The following is a 12239-nucleotide window of genomic DNA, read 5'->3' as shown; positions in this document are numbered from 1 at the left end:
TGAAATTAAGAACTCAAAAATGGTTCTGATTTCCAGAAAGATCAGTTTAAGAACTCAAGAGAGAAGTGTTCTTGGATTTCCGAATCGAAGAAAATATTTTCATGCCCATGCGCTGACATTATGAGTTTTCTTTTCTTCTCACATTCAACCTGAATAAGACCATGAATAGATTACAAAACCTAAAAGCAATATACATTGACCATGAAACGATAAGGTGTCGAACATCTATGACAGAGAAAGAACAGTATCTCTATCCTTGAGTAATCCACAAACATCATTCGCAAGTAACTATAGTTATGTTTACCTAAGAAAGTTAGATCATGGAAGCAAAAGAGCCAGTGGATATTGAATTACATAGAACTTAGTTATTTCAAACAGGCTATTAGCATGATACAAGAAATGTACAGACTACAACTCAACAAAAGAAATGTAATCATACTTTTATGTATCAGATACGATTACGGTGGACTTCTCAACAAAGATTCAACTTCTCCCTGGGAATGTTGAGAATCCGGAGAAAGAGTCTTCTCAATCTTCATTAAAAATGAAGTATATATGTGCTTCTAATTTGGTGGTGTTGATGAGACGCGGACTTGAAGCTCATACTCTCTCAAAAAAAAAATCATGCAATATATGTCCGAACACAAGGAATGGAGAAAGGTTTCTTGAGATGGCATGTAGAAAAATGTGATATGAGCCACCTTTAGAAGATGGCTAAGATCAAAAGCATCACTATATAAACGATATAAAAGAGCAGCAGAAGTTTAAACTTTCAGCTTTTGTGCATCAGCAAATAAGAACCCAAAGTGTAGCTGTTGCACATTTGTCTATGGAGTGTTCTTAAAGATGTGTATGTGTATGATGTAACAACACACAGGCAGCTGAGTGAGGGCTGTGTAAGAGATAAGCATGTAACGCTAGATTGCAGTGTAAGCGCAAACCTCCAAGTGAATTCTGCATCATATTTGAGGCGAGAATTAGTCGAGCGAATCATAGAAATGAAAAAGCCATAAAAGATTCAGTCTTCGATGGAGTTTAGCTTTGCGAAACAGCATAGAGAACAAAGATCTCAGAGAGAGAGAGAGAGAGAGAGAGAGAGAGAGAGAGAGAGGGAGAGAGAGGTATGCTTGGCTCCTCACACGCCAGCCGCAGTTGCCAATCCGTGGGTATGATTGGCGTCGATACGAGTGGCATGCAGGGAGCCAGGCACAGTCCATTTCACCTCTTCTTCACGACCTCCTTCGTCTCCGACTTCATCCGACCCTCGTAGCTGTTCTCGAGGAGGGGGAGCAAGATGGCGAAACGAAGCTTACCGTCTGGAAGTACTGTTGCTGCTCCTCGCAGCAGCAAAACCTACCAACTTCCCATCGCATACAGGAGAGGAAACCTACAGCAGGAGCTCACATCCAAGTAAAAGAACCCGAGAACGCTCGTAACTTTAAGCTTACCTGTCCACCACCACCACCCACCGCGGTTCAAAAGATAAAGATAAAAAAGAAACCCTAAAATTATCCCTCCTCCTCCTCCTCCTCCTCCTCCTCTGTACCTGCCTAGAGAAACCCTATGTCACTCAGCTGGCCATAGGCGTGCTTCATGTGAGGAAGGTCAGAGATGGATTGTTGGGGTGTCATAGTAGTAGGGTGAGATAGGTATGAGGAAGAATCACTTTTGGGGCTCCTCACCCACATGTACATTCTGCAGAGACAAAGAGGAGTGTGACTGAGGGCAGTCCTTCACTCTCATCTTGCTATGGAGGAAAAAGAAAAATGGAGTTTTGGCTTACTGTGCTGCCATCAGTACTCCTTCGGCCTGGGATTTGTCTGAGAGTGCTTGGATCTAACTGGGATTCTCTGTGCCATCCCTACTCGAGGTTCAGACATCCATCAGACTTGTTTTGGTCTCTCACTTTTTTGCTTTGGCCTTTCTAAACTACTCCATTTCTTTTTGGTTCTGTCATGTGGGTTGACTGTAGACATTGTGGCTTTGAATTTAATGCTCTACCCACTTTAGCCTTAGGTAAATTCTCCTAAAATTTACCATTAATAATTTTTTTAGAATGAATTTTCAAAAAAAAATATTTTGGAAGTGCCTTTCATGTCCAAAATTTTTATACATCATTTTTTTTACCTAATACCTGAAATATTATTATTTTTCTATCGACCGATTCATAGGACGAATTGGTTCGGTTATAATATTTTTATACTATATTATAATATTTTTATTAATACTAAAAGCATACTATAACACAGTCTAAAAATATATTATATAGATTTTATAAAAAATATTATATTTATAATATTTTTATACTATATTAAAATACTTAATAATATTGTAAAAAAAAATTATAATATAATATAAAAAAAGTATGATATATTTTTTTTTACTGCATTAAAACAACTTTTGTTCTAATAATATCTTCCACAGAAAACTCTCAAGAAAAAAAGAGAGGAAAAAATCATCATAAATAAAAAAAAGAATATGATTGTGGAATGATATAAAATAAATAGGAATCTGGACAGAGGATGAAGATGCATTCCTCAAGATTAAGAAACAGTGCAGCCCAGCCTTTAGTTGCAGACCTTTTTTATGTATTCAATGTTGATGACAATGATCATCTTTGTTTTTACTGCCATGCGAACGCTTAGTGTAGCATAAATTGACTTCAGATATCAGCTCCTTGTGAACCGGTAAAGCTGTACAACAGAGCATTGAGAAGACTTGAAATTTTCTGATGTGATCTGTGCAGCATGTGAATATGATGTCTGATAGTAACAAAAGGCTCACCAAACAGTACAAATTACCTTCCGATTGGAAGAACCAGTCATCGTTGACAAGCAACCTAAAGATTCTACCGATATATTCGTCTGCATGCTTCCTCCACCACCCTGCTCCCTCCGCCACCACCTCCCGGACTCGTCGGTGCTGCGGCAATCGGCTCCAAGGTCTCGCCTGCCGATGCCGCCTACAGCGAAGCAGGTAGATCTCTACGTTCAGATTGCGTCAGCATGTAAACCGGTGCCATGTTGGTGCAGCTAATGTCCTCGGGAAGCCGAAGACCAACCCGGACTTCCTGCCCTACAACGGCGACGGATTCAAGCTATTGATCCCCCTCCAAATGGAACGCCAGCGAGAAGGTGCTGAGGTTCGAAGACAACCTCGACTCCAACAGTAACGTCAACGTCATGATCACACACACCCACTTCCAAGAAGTCCATCACCGACTCCGGCAGCCCTGAGGAGTTATCGTCACAGGTAAACCGGATCCCCGCGCATTGAGGATATCTGCTAAAGATTGACTACACAGGGTTGGCTACTTGCTCCGAAAACACGCTTACTTAGTTTGACGCTGATGCGGTGGCGACTGCTAACATCTCGGAGACCTCCACGCCGGCGATCGATGGGAAACAGCACTACTTCGTCCCAGTTTTGACCAGGACGGCATCGGCTCATAGCAGCGTCCGTGTCTGATGGGAAGCTCTACATCTGCATGGCACAAGCTGTCACAGCAAATGTAACACCCTGATTAGTCTCACGAACGAACAGGATTAAGATTGACTTATAAGGATCTCATGAGTGTACTATTATTAATTTCAGCTTAAATATTTTGATCAATAGTTTAAGATAACATCGATTTGAATCTGCTAAGAGAATTGTATGTGACATATTTTGCTTTAGATTGTTAGAACAAAATATAATAATATTCAAATTCGATTAACATAAATCAATAATTAAAATATATAAATACAAAATTTTAATTCTTTTAAACAAGAAAGCATCAGATACAATGTGATATAATTTGACAAAAATATATTAATATTTTTCTCATCCCAAAACCAAAACCAAAACCATAGGCTTTTGTATATGTCTTTTAATTTGTAATTGTTTTGAAAACATAAGATAAAACTATCATAAATATATTAATGACGTAAACCTCCGACAAACATCCAGCCCGGCCCATTCCAAATAGGAGGCGCGATCACAGGAGCGGCAATACCCGACCCTCCACTCCATCCACCGTTGAGCCGCCATCAGACGGTCAAAAAGAGACCGTATCTTATCATGTGCGCTTTCCGTGTGCCATCTGGTGGAGTCGCAATCTTTTATCCGAAAATAAGAAAGCGGAAAAATTCCCACAGCGATCATCGTTGGAAAAAGGCGATTCCTTTTTTCTCTCACTTTCGGTGTACGTTAGCTTCCTCTCCACTTCTTTTCCTCTTTGCTTCTCCTCCTCTCCTTCTCTTTTATAGTCGCAACCAAGGGGTTGAAGGATTCGTATGTGAGCCGGTTCTTCGCTCTGTCGAAATGGCTTTCCTCCGATCGTCCGTAAGTTCTTCTTCTCTCCACTTTCTTTTTCTTGATCAAGATCCTTTTTTCTCTCTCTCTCTTTGTTTCTATTTCTTTTGTCGATTAATAAGATCGGATTTGTTGATCTCCTTATCTTGTGATTAATGTGATGGTCTTGAGGTTCGTTGTTCAATTTAGGGCTATTTCAGGGCATGTGGTTTTTGATCGGAGCCGTTTATGAATCTTGATTGCTTTCTTTACGTGTTAATTTGTTTTTTTTTTTTAAGATTTTTTAAGCGATCTCTGTTTGCGTTGTCGATCAAGTGAGTTCTTGGGGTCGATCGGGTTTTCCAAGCAGCAGGGTTCGTAGAAAACGAAACCATGTTGCCGTCTACGGTGTTATAGGCCTTCCATGATGTTATTTGCCTTGTTGATGGAATTTTCTTTATGGATTCAAGTAAATATACGCAGTCCTTTCTATGTTTTTCTCTTCCTGGATTCTTTGGTTTTTCTGTCTACTGGTTGATGCCTATTTAGTTGTACTGTTGCCCCAGTTTCTGGAGTCCTTGTAAAGTGGTGTGAGGAACATCACTGGACGGTATAGCTGCATCATCATGCATTCCTTTGTCATTCTGCTACAGTTAAGATTTCAGAATGCTTGCGTGGCTGCGTTAATGTGTTTCTCATTGCACGTTAACCTGATATCACTGCCCGAATTAGCTATTTTCTTTATGGTGCCTGCTTAGTTTGCCATCCTTAAAAGGGGATTCATTTAAGTGATTTGCCTCTTGCCATCCGTTGTCTTGGACAACTCTGATTGTTCTTTTAGGTCTAATCTTCTTGTTCAAGTACCTTGATGTGTAACGAGATGCCTCGCTTACCTGTACAGCACTCACTGAATAGTTCATTTGTAGGTAAGTTGTTGTCAAGGCCCATGCACTGAAGGGTTTTAGAGCCTGGGCTTGAAACCAAAGGCAAACACCTCAACAAAGCTTAGCACGCTTTACAATAGATGTAAGAAAAAATATCTTTTAGGATGAAATGAAATAAACTAAAATTCAAAATTAATATGTTTCTAGAAATATCAAATTTGGGGTCCACGACCTGGGACATTTTTTTTCCCTCAAGAAATGTTTTGGTTAAAGGGCGTACCCAAGTCTCCCGTCAATACGGGGTTTCGGGAGGGTCAATATATAGAGTCTTACTTTACCGTTGTACCAAGGTCGTCATCCAGAAATGTTTTGGTTATGTTATTTTTATTGTAGTATTTGTTCTTGTAATTTGACAAATTTGCTAGTCTAACAAAAGGGGTGAATGATAATACACTAGATGCTTCTCTCCAATTTAATAAATATTTTCTTAACTTATAAACATGCCTACTTCAGACCTCTTTTGCTGAATAATACAGCCGATCATCTAAAGAATTTTACTGGGCAAATTTAGATTCCTAGCATTAGTTATACCCTTTATTTTCTAGCTTTTTTCTTTAAAAGTTAATATTTATATGTTTATCGTACAATTCATCCTTATGTTAGGCTTAGCAACTAAAAAATATGAACAAGAGGGGAGTTGGGCTTTAATTTAATTTTCTTATAGAACTTGAGCCAAATTTGATTTTTGAGGCATTGAAGTGGAATTAAATCAATCAGATAGACAAATTTAAATTAGCCATTATTTTGAATGTTCTTCCAAATAATGCTTTTTCTGCTGCCTCTAATTACTTTTTCCTCCTTTTTTGTGATGCCTTTGATAGTTTCTTATTTATTTTTTTCACTTTATTTTCCAATTATCTTCTTAAGCCGCATGAAATTTTACCTTTTTTGTTTATTGATTTTTTAATTGCATTCTTTCTTCTTATTTACATATTCTTCTGAAAAAAATAAAAAAAATAAAAATATTTTTCTGTACTATTTTAAACTATTTAATGCATTTAATTGTTTCTAAGTTCAATGGAATCTTAGTCTGTTCAATTAATTTTAACTGCAACAGACTCTTCCAGTCTTTCACCAAGGATATATCTTTCTTCAAAATTAATCCTTGTTGTTTAAGCCTAACAGATCCTCATGAGTTTTCTTTTCTCATTAAGTGACATATAGTCCTCCAGAATAGTTTTTCTCATTGTTCACTTTATCGGTTCGTACCGGTGTACCAATCGGTCATCAGTACGGTACGTGTCGACCCATATCGATGTACTGACACATGATACAGTGGGGTGTACTGACAAATCGGTATGTATCGCCCGTACCAATCCTTTGTTGGATCGGTATGTACCACCCATACTGGGCAGTACATCATGATATGGTGAATCTTGATTTTTCTTCTATGTGATGCATCATGTAATTCTTAAATTAAGGCTTTACAATCATCTTGTTTTCAATCAGAGTGTTTATATACAAGATTGGGTCCTTTGTATTTTTCATCTCCAAAACAAGTGTGGTATGGAATGACAATTGTCTTATGAATTAATCTTGTAGCATGTTCATTAGACCAAGTCGCTTTGGCCATCATGTATCTGTTAAAGTAGTCTTGAGATTTTTGCCTTAGATCATTGCATTTTGGATGCCCTTGATTGCCTCGAGAATATGATATAGAAGTTTACACTTTTATGACTTGCATGTGTCTTAATTTTATTGAGATTGTTTACAGAGCAATGAAGTGCTCTTGATAAGACACCTTGATGTGGCAAGTAAAGTGCTGTCAATATGACACCGCTATACAGGGCATAGGATTGCATAAGACATTAAGATCACAAGTTCCCCAACAAAATCCTCCATTCCCTCCTTATTGGTTTGTTATGCCTTCTATAATAAGATTTTTCTCATATATAATGAGTAATGGCTCTATGCTTTCCTTTAGCTGACCTATTTGAAGTATTGAAGTCATCTTTGTTATTCTTCAGCATAATATCCTTTTTTGTACACCTTAATCTAAGTAAGACAGTTATGTCAATGATTCAAAGGGTACTCGAGTGCATGGTTCTGCCAAACAGATTCACTGGTTTTCAGCATCCTATAAGCTAAGGATTGTGTAAATATCCTCTGTTGATGTAACATAAATAATCTGAAGGGAGATTATCATACATCTGTTAAGAGTTTATATTTACAGATTCTGCTTCTGGAAATAGATTCTGTTGCATTGGGCATCCTCCCAATAAACACCTCAATTTGTTACTCAATGATCTGTTGACGACTAAGTCACACCAATCTGTTTTAGCATTATGTAAATTCCATTTCATTGAAGCCATGATTCCCTTGAATGGGACTCATTGATCTGGCTTACCTATATCATTGTAACAATCCACAAACTCAACCTACTGAGCAGTAGGTTACTGTGGCATCATAAATCTTGGGCAATTCAATTTTATGTATGGAAACCTCGATATATTTTGCATTTGCCTTTGCTTATTTAGATGAATTTGATATTGAAACCATTTTTTATTATTTTATTTTTATTTATTTGATGCTACTGAATTGGATAGTTTGGAAATTGGAACACTGATGTATATTAAAAGTATAGGGCTCCTATCTAACTTACCCTCCTGCCCTGGCTGCCATGATTCAGGGCCCAGTAACACTCCTACAGAAAACACTGTCAGAGTTATTTTCTCATGGGTCAATGTAAAACAGACCATTATCTCTTGTTTGAGTGGACTATTATTTTGGTCGAACATGACTTTAGTTACTTAACATCTTTTATATTGTTTATATTTTGTTGAAGTTTAGACATTATGCTTATTAGAACAATTTGAAGAACCGCAATGTCATGTTTGACTTTTATCATCAATTGTTTTCAGTCAAATGCTTCTTCTGGGATGGGTGTTGCTGAGGATTGCAGGGACATCTTCCTGGAGCTTCAAAGAAAGAAGACACATCGATATGTGATTTTCAAAATTGATGAGAAACAAAAGCAGGTTATTGTGGAGAAGACTGGAGGTGCAACTGAAAGCTATGATGATTTCTTGGCATCTCTGCCTGAGAATGATTGTCGTTATGCCGTCTATGATTTCGACTTTGTAACTGAAGAGAATTGTCAAAAGAGCAAGATCTTTTTCATAGCCTGGTGAGATTCTTGATGCTAGAAATTTTTTTCTCCTCTATTCTGCTGCTAATATGGTGAGACATTCTTTGAGATATATATACATTTTTAATCTGACTAAACCAAGTATTGCCAAAATAGACATGCACTACCTGGTGTTTCTTTTTTTTCCAAAAGAAAAAGATGATCTATTTAAGGTACTACTAGGTGTTTTTTGCTGGCAGCTGCAGAAGGCATAAGCTGCTTTTATTTCTTAAAATTTTTCATTGTTTTAATTTTGTGAAATTATTTACAAAATAAGTGGGCTTTAGTGGTGATAATTTTTCTCCCCTCGACTTTGTGAAGTTATGATGCCCATCAATTGAATACGGGGATCTTTAGCAGGTGCTGAGATCGTAGTAGACTTGAAAATTGTGAAACCAAGCTACCATAACAATGAGTACAGAGTTTTATTGTTACTGTAGTTGTTACCTGCAGCCACTGAAAATTCATTTAAACCTTACGAACTGGATGGTTCCCTAATTTGTCTTTGATGTTGTGTGCACGTACAAGCAGATGTGTGTTCAGATATCCAGTTATCTTTCGTAATGTCCTTGAAGGGGGATCAGAATGCAAGTTCTTTTTTGGCAAACGGTTATGCCTGAACTTATTTAATTTAGTTGCTTCAGATTGTCAGTCTTGATAATTTGATTGTTTTTTGTCGACGAAACTGAAAACTGCATGACACCTTCAAGACAGCTTTTTCAAGGTAAATAAAGATACACAAATTTTTAATAGCTCTAACCCTATATTACCGTACATAGTTTTTACAGAACTGATCAGTAAAAGCAGAAGTCTCAGTTATATATCTGATAAAGTAGTCTACTGGAAATAATTAATAACTTTTCATAAAAAAATTAAATTATTTTTTGTTAGGTTACATTTAGTCTTGAGATTTTCTATTCATCAATCACCAAAACTTTAAGAGGATTCATATGATAGATTCTCTTCGCTTGCTTTAACTCGAAGCTAGGCTTTCCTTTCATGTAATTTGATATTTGTTCGCTCATCCCAGCTGCAGGCTTTCCTTGCAAATGTAATTAGCACAACAAACTATTATAGGTCTTGAACAAATGGAAATTACAATAATTTTTTATGCCTTTTGCCACCACTGGGAAAAAATGTTCTGACAAATTGAAGTATTCTCCATTTTGTTTTAAGCATCTGTGCATGTGAAGTATCATTTCTGGTGCTTGGTAGGTTGCATTACTCTTTCATCTATTTTACTGGTGATTTGTTGATTTCTCAATCTGTTGCTTCTTTTGTATGAAACTTGAGTACTTTTATGTTGGGTTGGATACTTTTATCTTTAGATGTTGTCTTCCACTTCTATACATATTACACATCAATTCAAGGGTATAATCATTGTTTTTTCTCTTGTTGCTTCTGCCATCAGGTCTCCTTCTATATCCCGAATCCGAGCTAAGATGCTGTATGCCACCTCCAAGGATAGATTCAGGAGAGAGATGGATGGAGTTCACTATGAGATTCAGGCAACTGATCCCTCAGAGGTGGACCTTGAGATCCTGAGAGACCGGGCACATTAATTTAGAGATATTTTGGGATCATGAATTTGCCACCAGACGTTGAATTAGCTATTTATGTCCTCTGGATAATTGTGTTTGAGAGCTTGAGACTCTAATACTAAAAGTGATTGGGTTATGCTGCTGAACATTTCTGAATATATAAATCAAGTGTTGTCGGAAAGTGGTATCTTTAAGTGGTTCATGCAAACTTGTATCGAAAGTAATATTTCCAATATCACAGAAATTGTCTGGTCACTGTTAATTGGTGTTGTTTATATTCTTGATTCTGTGCCAGAGGCTTGCCAATTTAAATACTTTTAATTATGAGAAAAATACTATAGAAGAGTGCCTCAGGAAGTTCATGTCTTTTAGTTTTCGAGGAAAAAATATATATCTAAAAAAAAATCAAACAAATGCTTTGTATGGTGGGCTTTTTTTTTTAAAGCATAATTCGAGTCAAAACTTTTAATCTCGTTGATTAAGTCTTGTAGTTAGTATTTCAACTTTACAAATAACAATAGAGGTCGTTTCTTTTTTTATATTTGATGTGACAGTTGTTTTCTCCATCAAAATTTTTATCTGTAAGATGATGTTGAGTTGATGGATCATCGAACACAAACCTAAAACGAATCATTTTAGATAATTCTGATTGGTCCATTAAGCCAGCAAGTTAGTGATTTTTTATATTTTTGTATTTTAAGAAGGAAGAATTTCCTATTGGCAATTGGCATGGTGATCCTTTTTATTCATTTTCCACAGGCTTGCGATCTGCACAAGAACAAGTGCGAATCAGAGATGTTGGACCCAGCGTTGTCATGGCTTGATGAAGGCCGGCCAGCCCGCCCGTCCGATCGATGTAGCCACAGCACTGCTCCGACCATCGATGTCGCGGGTGGTGGCCACGCTGACACGGGTTGTTGAGGTGAGCAGAGTAATGACGATGATCTGAGCAGCATCTTACCTGAGAACGCCAAGTTTAACACGGCATCGAGCACTTGAACGGTGAGCATCGCTTGTATCTGCGAGACCAATTCCGGCGGCCGCGGAGGATGCGCACCGTTGCTCGGCAAGCATTTCAGAACAACGCCTACTACCGACTAACAATTCAGACACACACAGTAATTGTACACAGAAGGTAGGATTGTGATACAACAATCTTGCTAAATATTAGTTCGACGGTATCTGCGTCTTGAAATTTGTCAATGATCATCAACATCTTCTGCTACTGCAAAGCTCGTTCCTCTTTGTTCAAGAGAAACGTTCTAGTAGTTCATTGAATAGTATTCTTATTTATTTTGAAGGAACGATAACGATAGTCAATACCTTCTGCAATCGATAATGTAACAAAGTATATGATGGCATCACGAATACTGTCGGCTAGTGAATCCGTTCGATTGGTTTATTGTCGTAGGTGTAGGTTCATCCTGGCGTCTTCTCTTCCCTGATGGTTTATTGTCGTAGGTGTAGGTTCATCCTGGCGTCTTCTCTTCCCTGATGTGGTGCGCCGACGTAACGATTCGACGTAGGAGGTCCAATAGAGAGATGGTTCGCTAGGGATGATCTAACCTTGAAACGACAAAATCGAGTAAAGGAATGAGGGTCTTCCTTATTATAAGATCGTCCCCTGGCTATCGAATATTTTTTCTAGCTACGGGGTAGCCTCTTGGCTATCGATCATCTTGCATAACAAGTCGATGTTAGGGATATCTTAGCTCAACACTTTCAATGCTTAAGTCAACAAAAAAACGGAGGGGAAGAAAGAACAAGAGTTATATAATAGAGAGCGCGGAGAGGTTCAAAGTAAGAGGAATCTTGACGTGCGTTGTTTAGTCAAGATTCCTCTTACTTTAAACGATAAAAATATCGTGAGGGACTAATCATATTAATGTTAGACAGCTTGTTGCACCATATTCTCTCAAACGTGCTCCGTGTTCACACTTGCGGAGACCAACAACGTTCTCATCGTAGTTTGTGGCTTGCAGAGGATCCGTGCTTTTGGTGCCAAAGTTGGGATGCGATGGCCTAACCCTAAGGTTTCATACAGCCACCGATGTGCTTGACAACATGTCAAACTGTATACGGGTACGGTTCAAGAACAATTAATTGTATTGTACGATGGGAGGAGTCAACAACGTAGTTGACCCAAGAAAGTTCGCGAGTCAACGCACAACATTTTCCACAGCATGGGCGATAGATAGTGCGACGTGTCCATTCAAAGTTTGCGAGAGGATATTTTCCTTCTGGCTGTTTGTCATCATGCAATTGTTTCCTTTCGACATTTCAGACTCAGACGATGTGCAAATTAAATGGGCTTTTAGATGGAATATAAACAAAATATAATATCATAATATTATA

General features: G+C 37.8%; 1 protein-coding gene and 1 pseudogene across 1 annotated transcript; both read left to right on the top strand.

The window, feature by feature from the left end:
* The first annotated feature begins 1294 nt into the window (after positions 1 to 1294).
* On the top strand, positions 1295 to 3535 carry LOC135604853 (oxygen-evolving enhancer protein 2, chloroplastic-like; annotated as a pseudogene).
* A 616-nt stretch (positions 3536 to 4151) lies between these two features.
* On the top strand, positions 4152 to 10146 carry LOC103975300 (actin-depolymerizing factor 11). The gene is made up of 3 exons (XM_009390225.3): positions 4152 to 4323; positions 8078 to 8343; positions 9755 to 10146. The coding sequence occupies exons 1-3, from the start codon at positions 4303 to 4305 to the stop codon at positions 9903 to 9905; spliced, it is 438 nt and encodes a 145-aa protein (XP_009388500.1). The 5' UTR covers positions 4152 to 4302; the 3' UTR covers positions 9906 to 10146.
* Positions 10147 to 12239: the final 2093 nt, after the last annotated feature.

Source organism: Musa acuminata, chromosome BXJ2-2, assembly GCF_036884655.1.
Source record: "Musa acuminata AAA Group cultivar baxijiao chromosome BXJ2-2, Cavendish_Baxijiao_AAA, whole genome shotgun sequence".
Classification (NCBI taxonomy): domain Eukaryota; kingdom Viridiplantae; phylum Streptophyta; class Magnoliopsida; order Zingiberales; family Musaceae; genus Musa; species Musa acuminata.
Note: the sequence above shows the minus strand (reverse complement) of the source record. Positions and strands in the feature narration are given on the sequence as shown.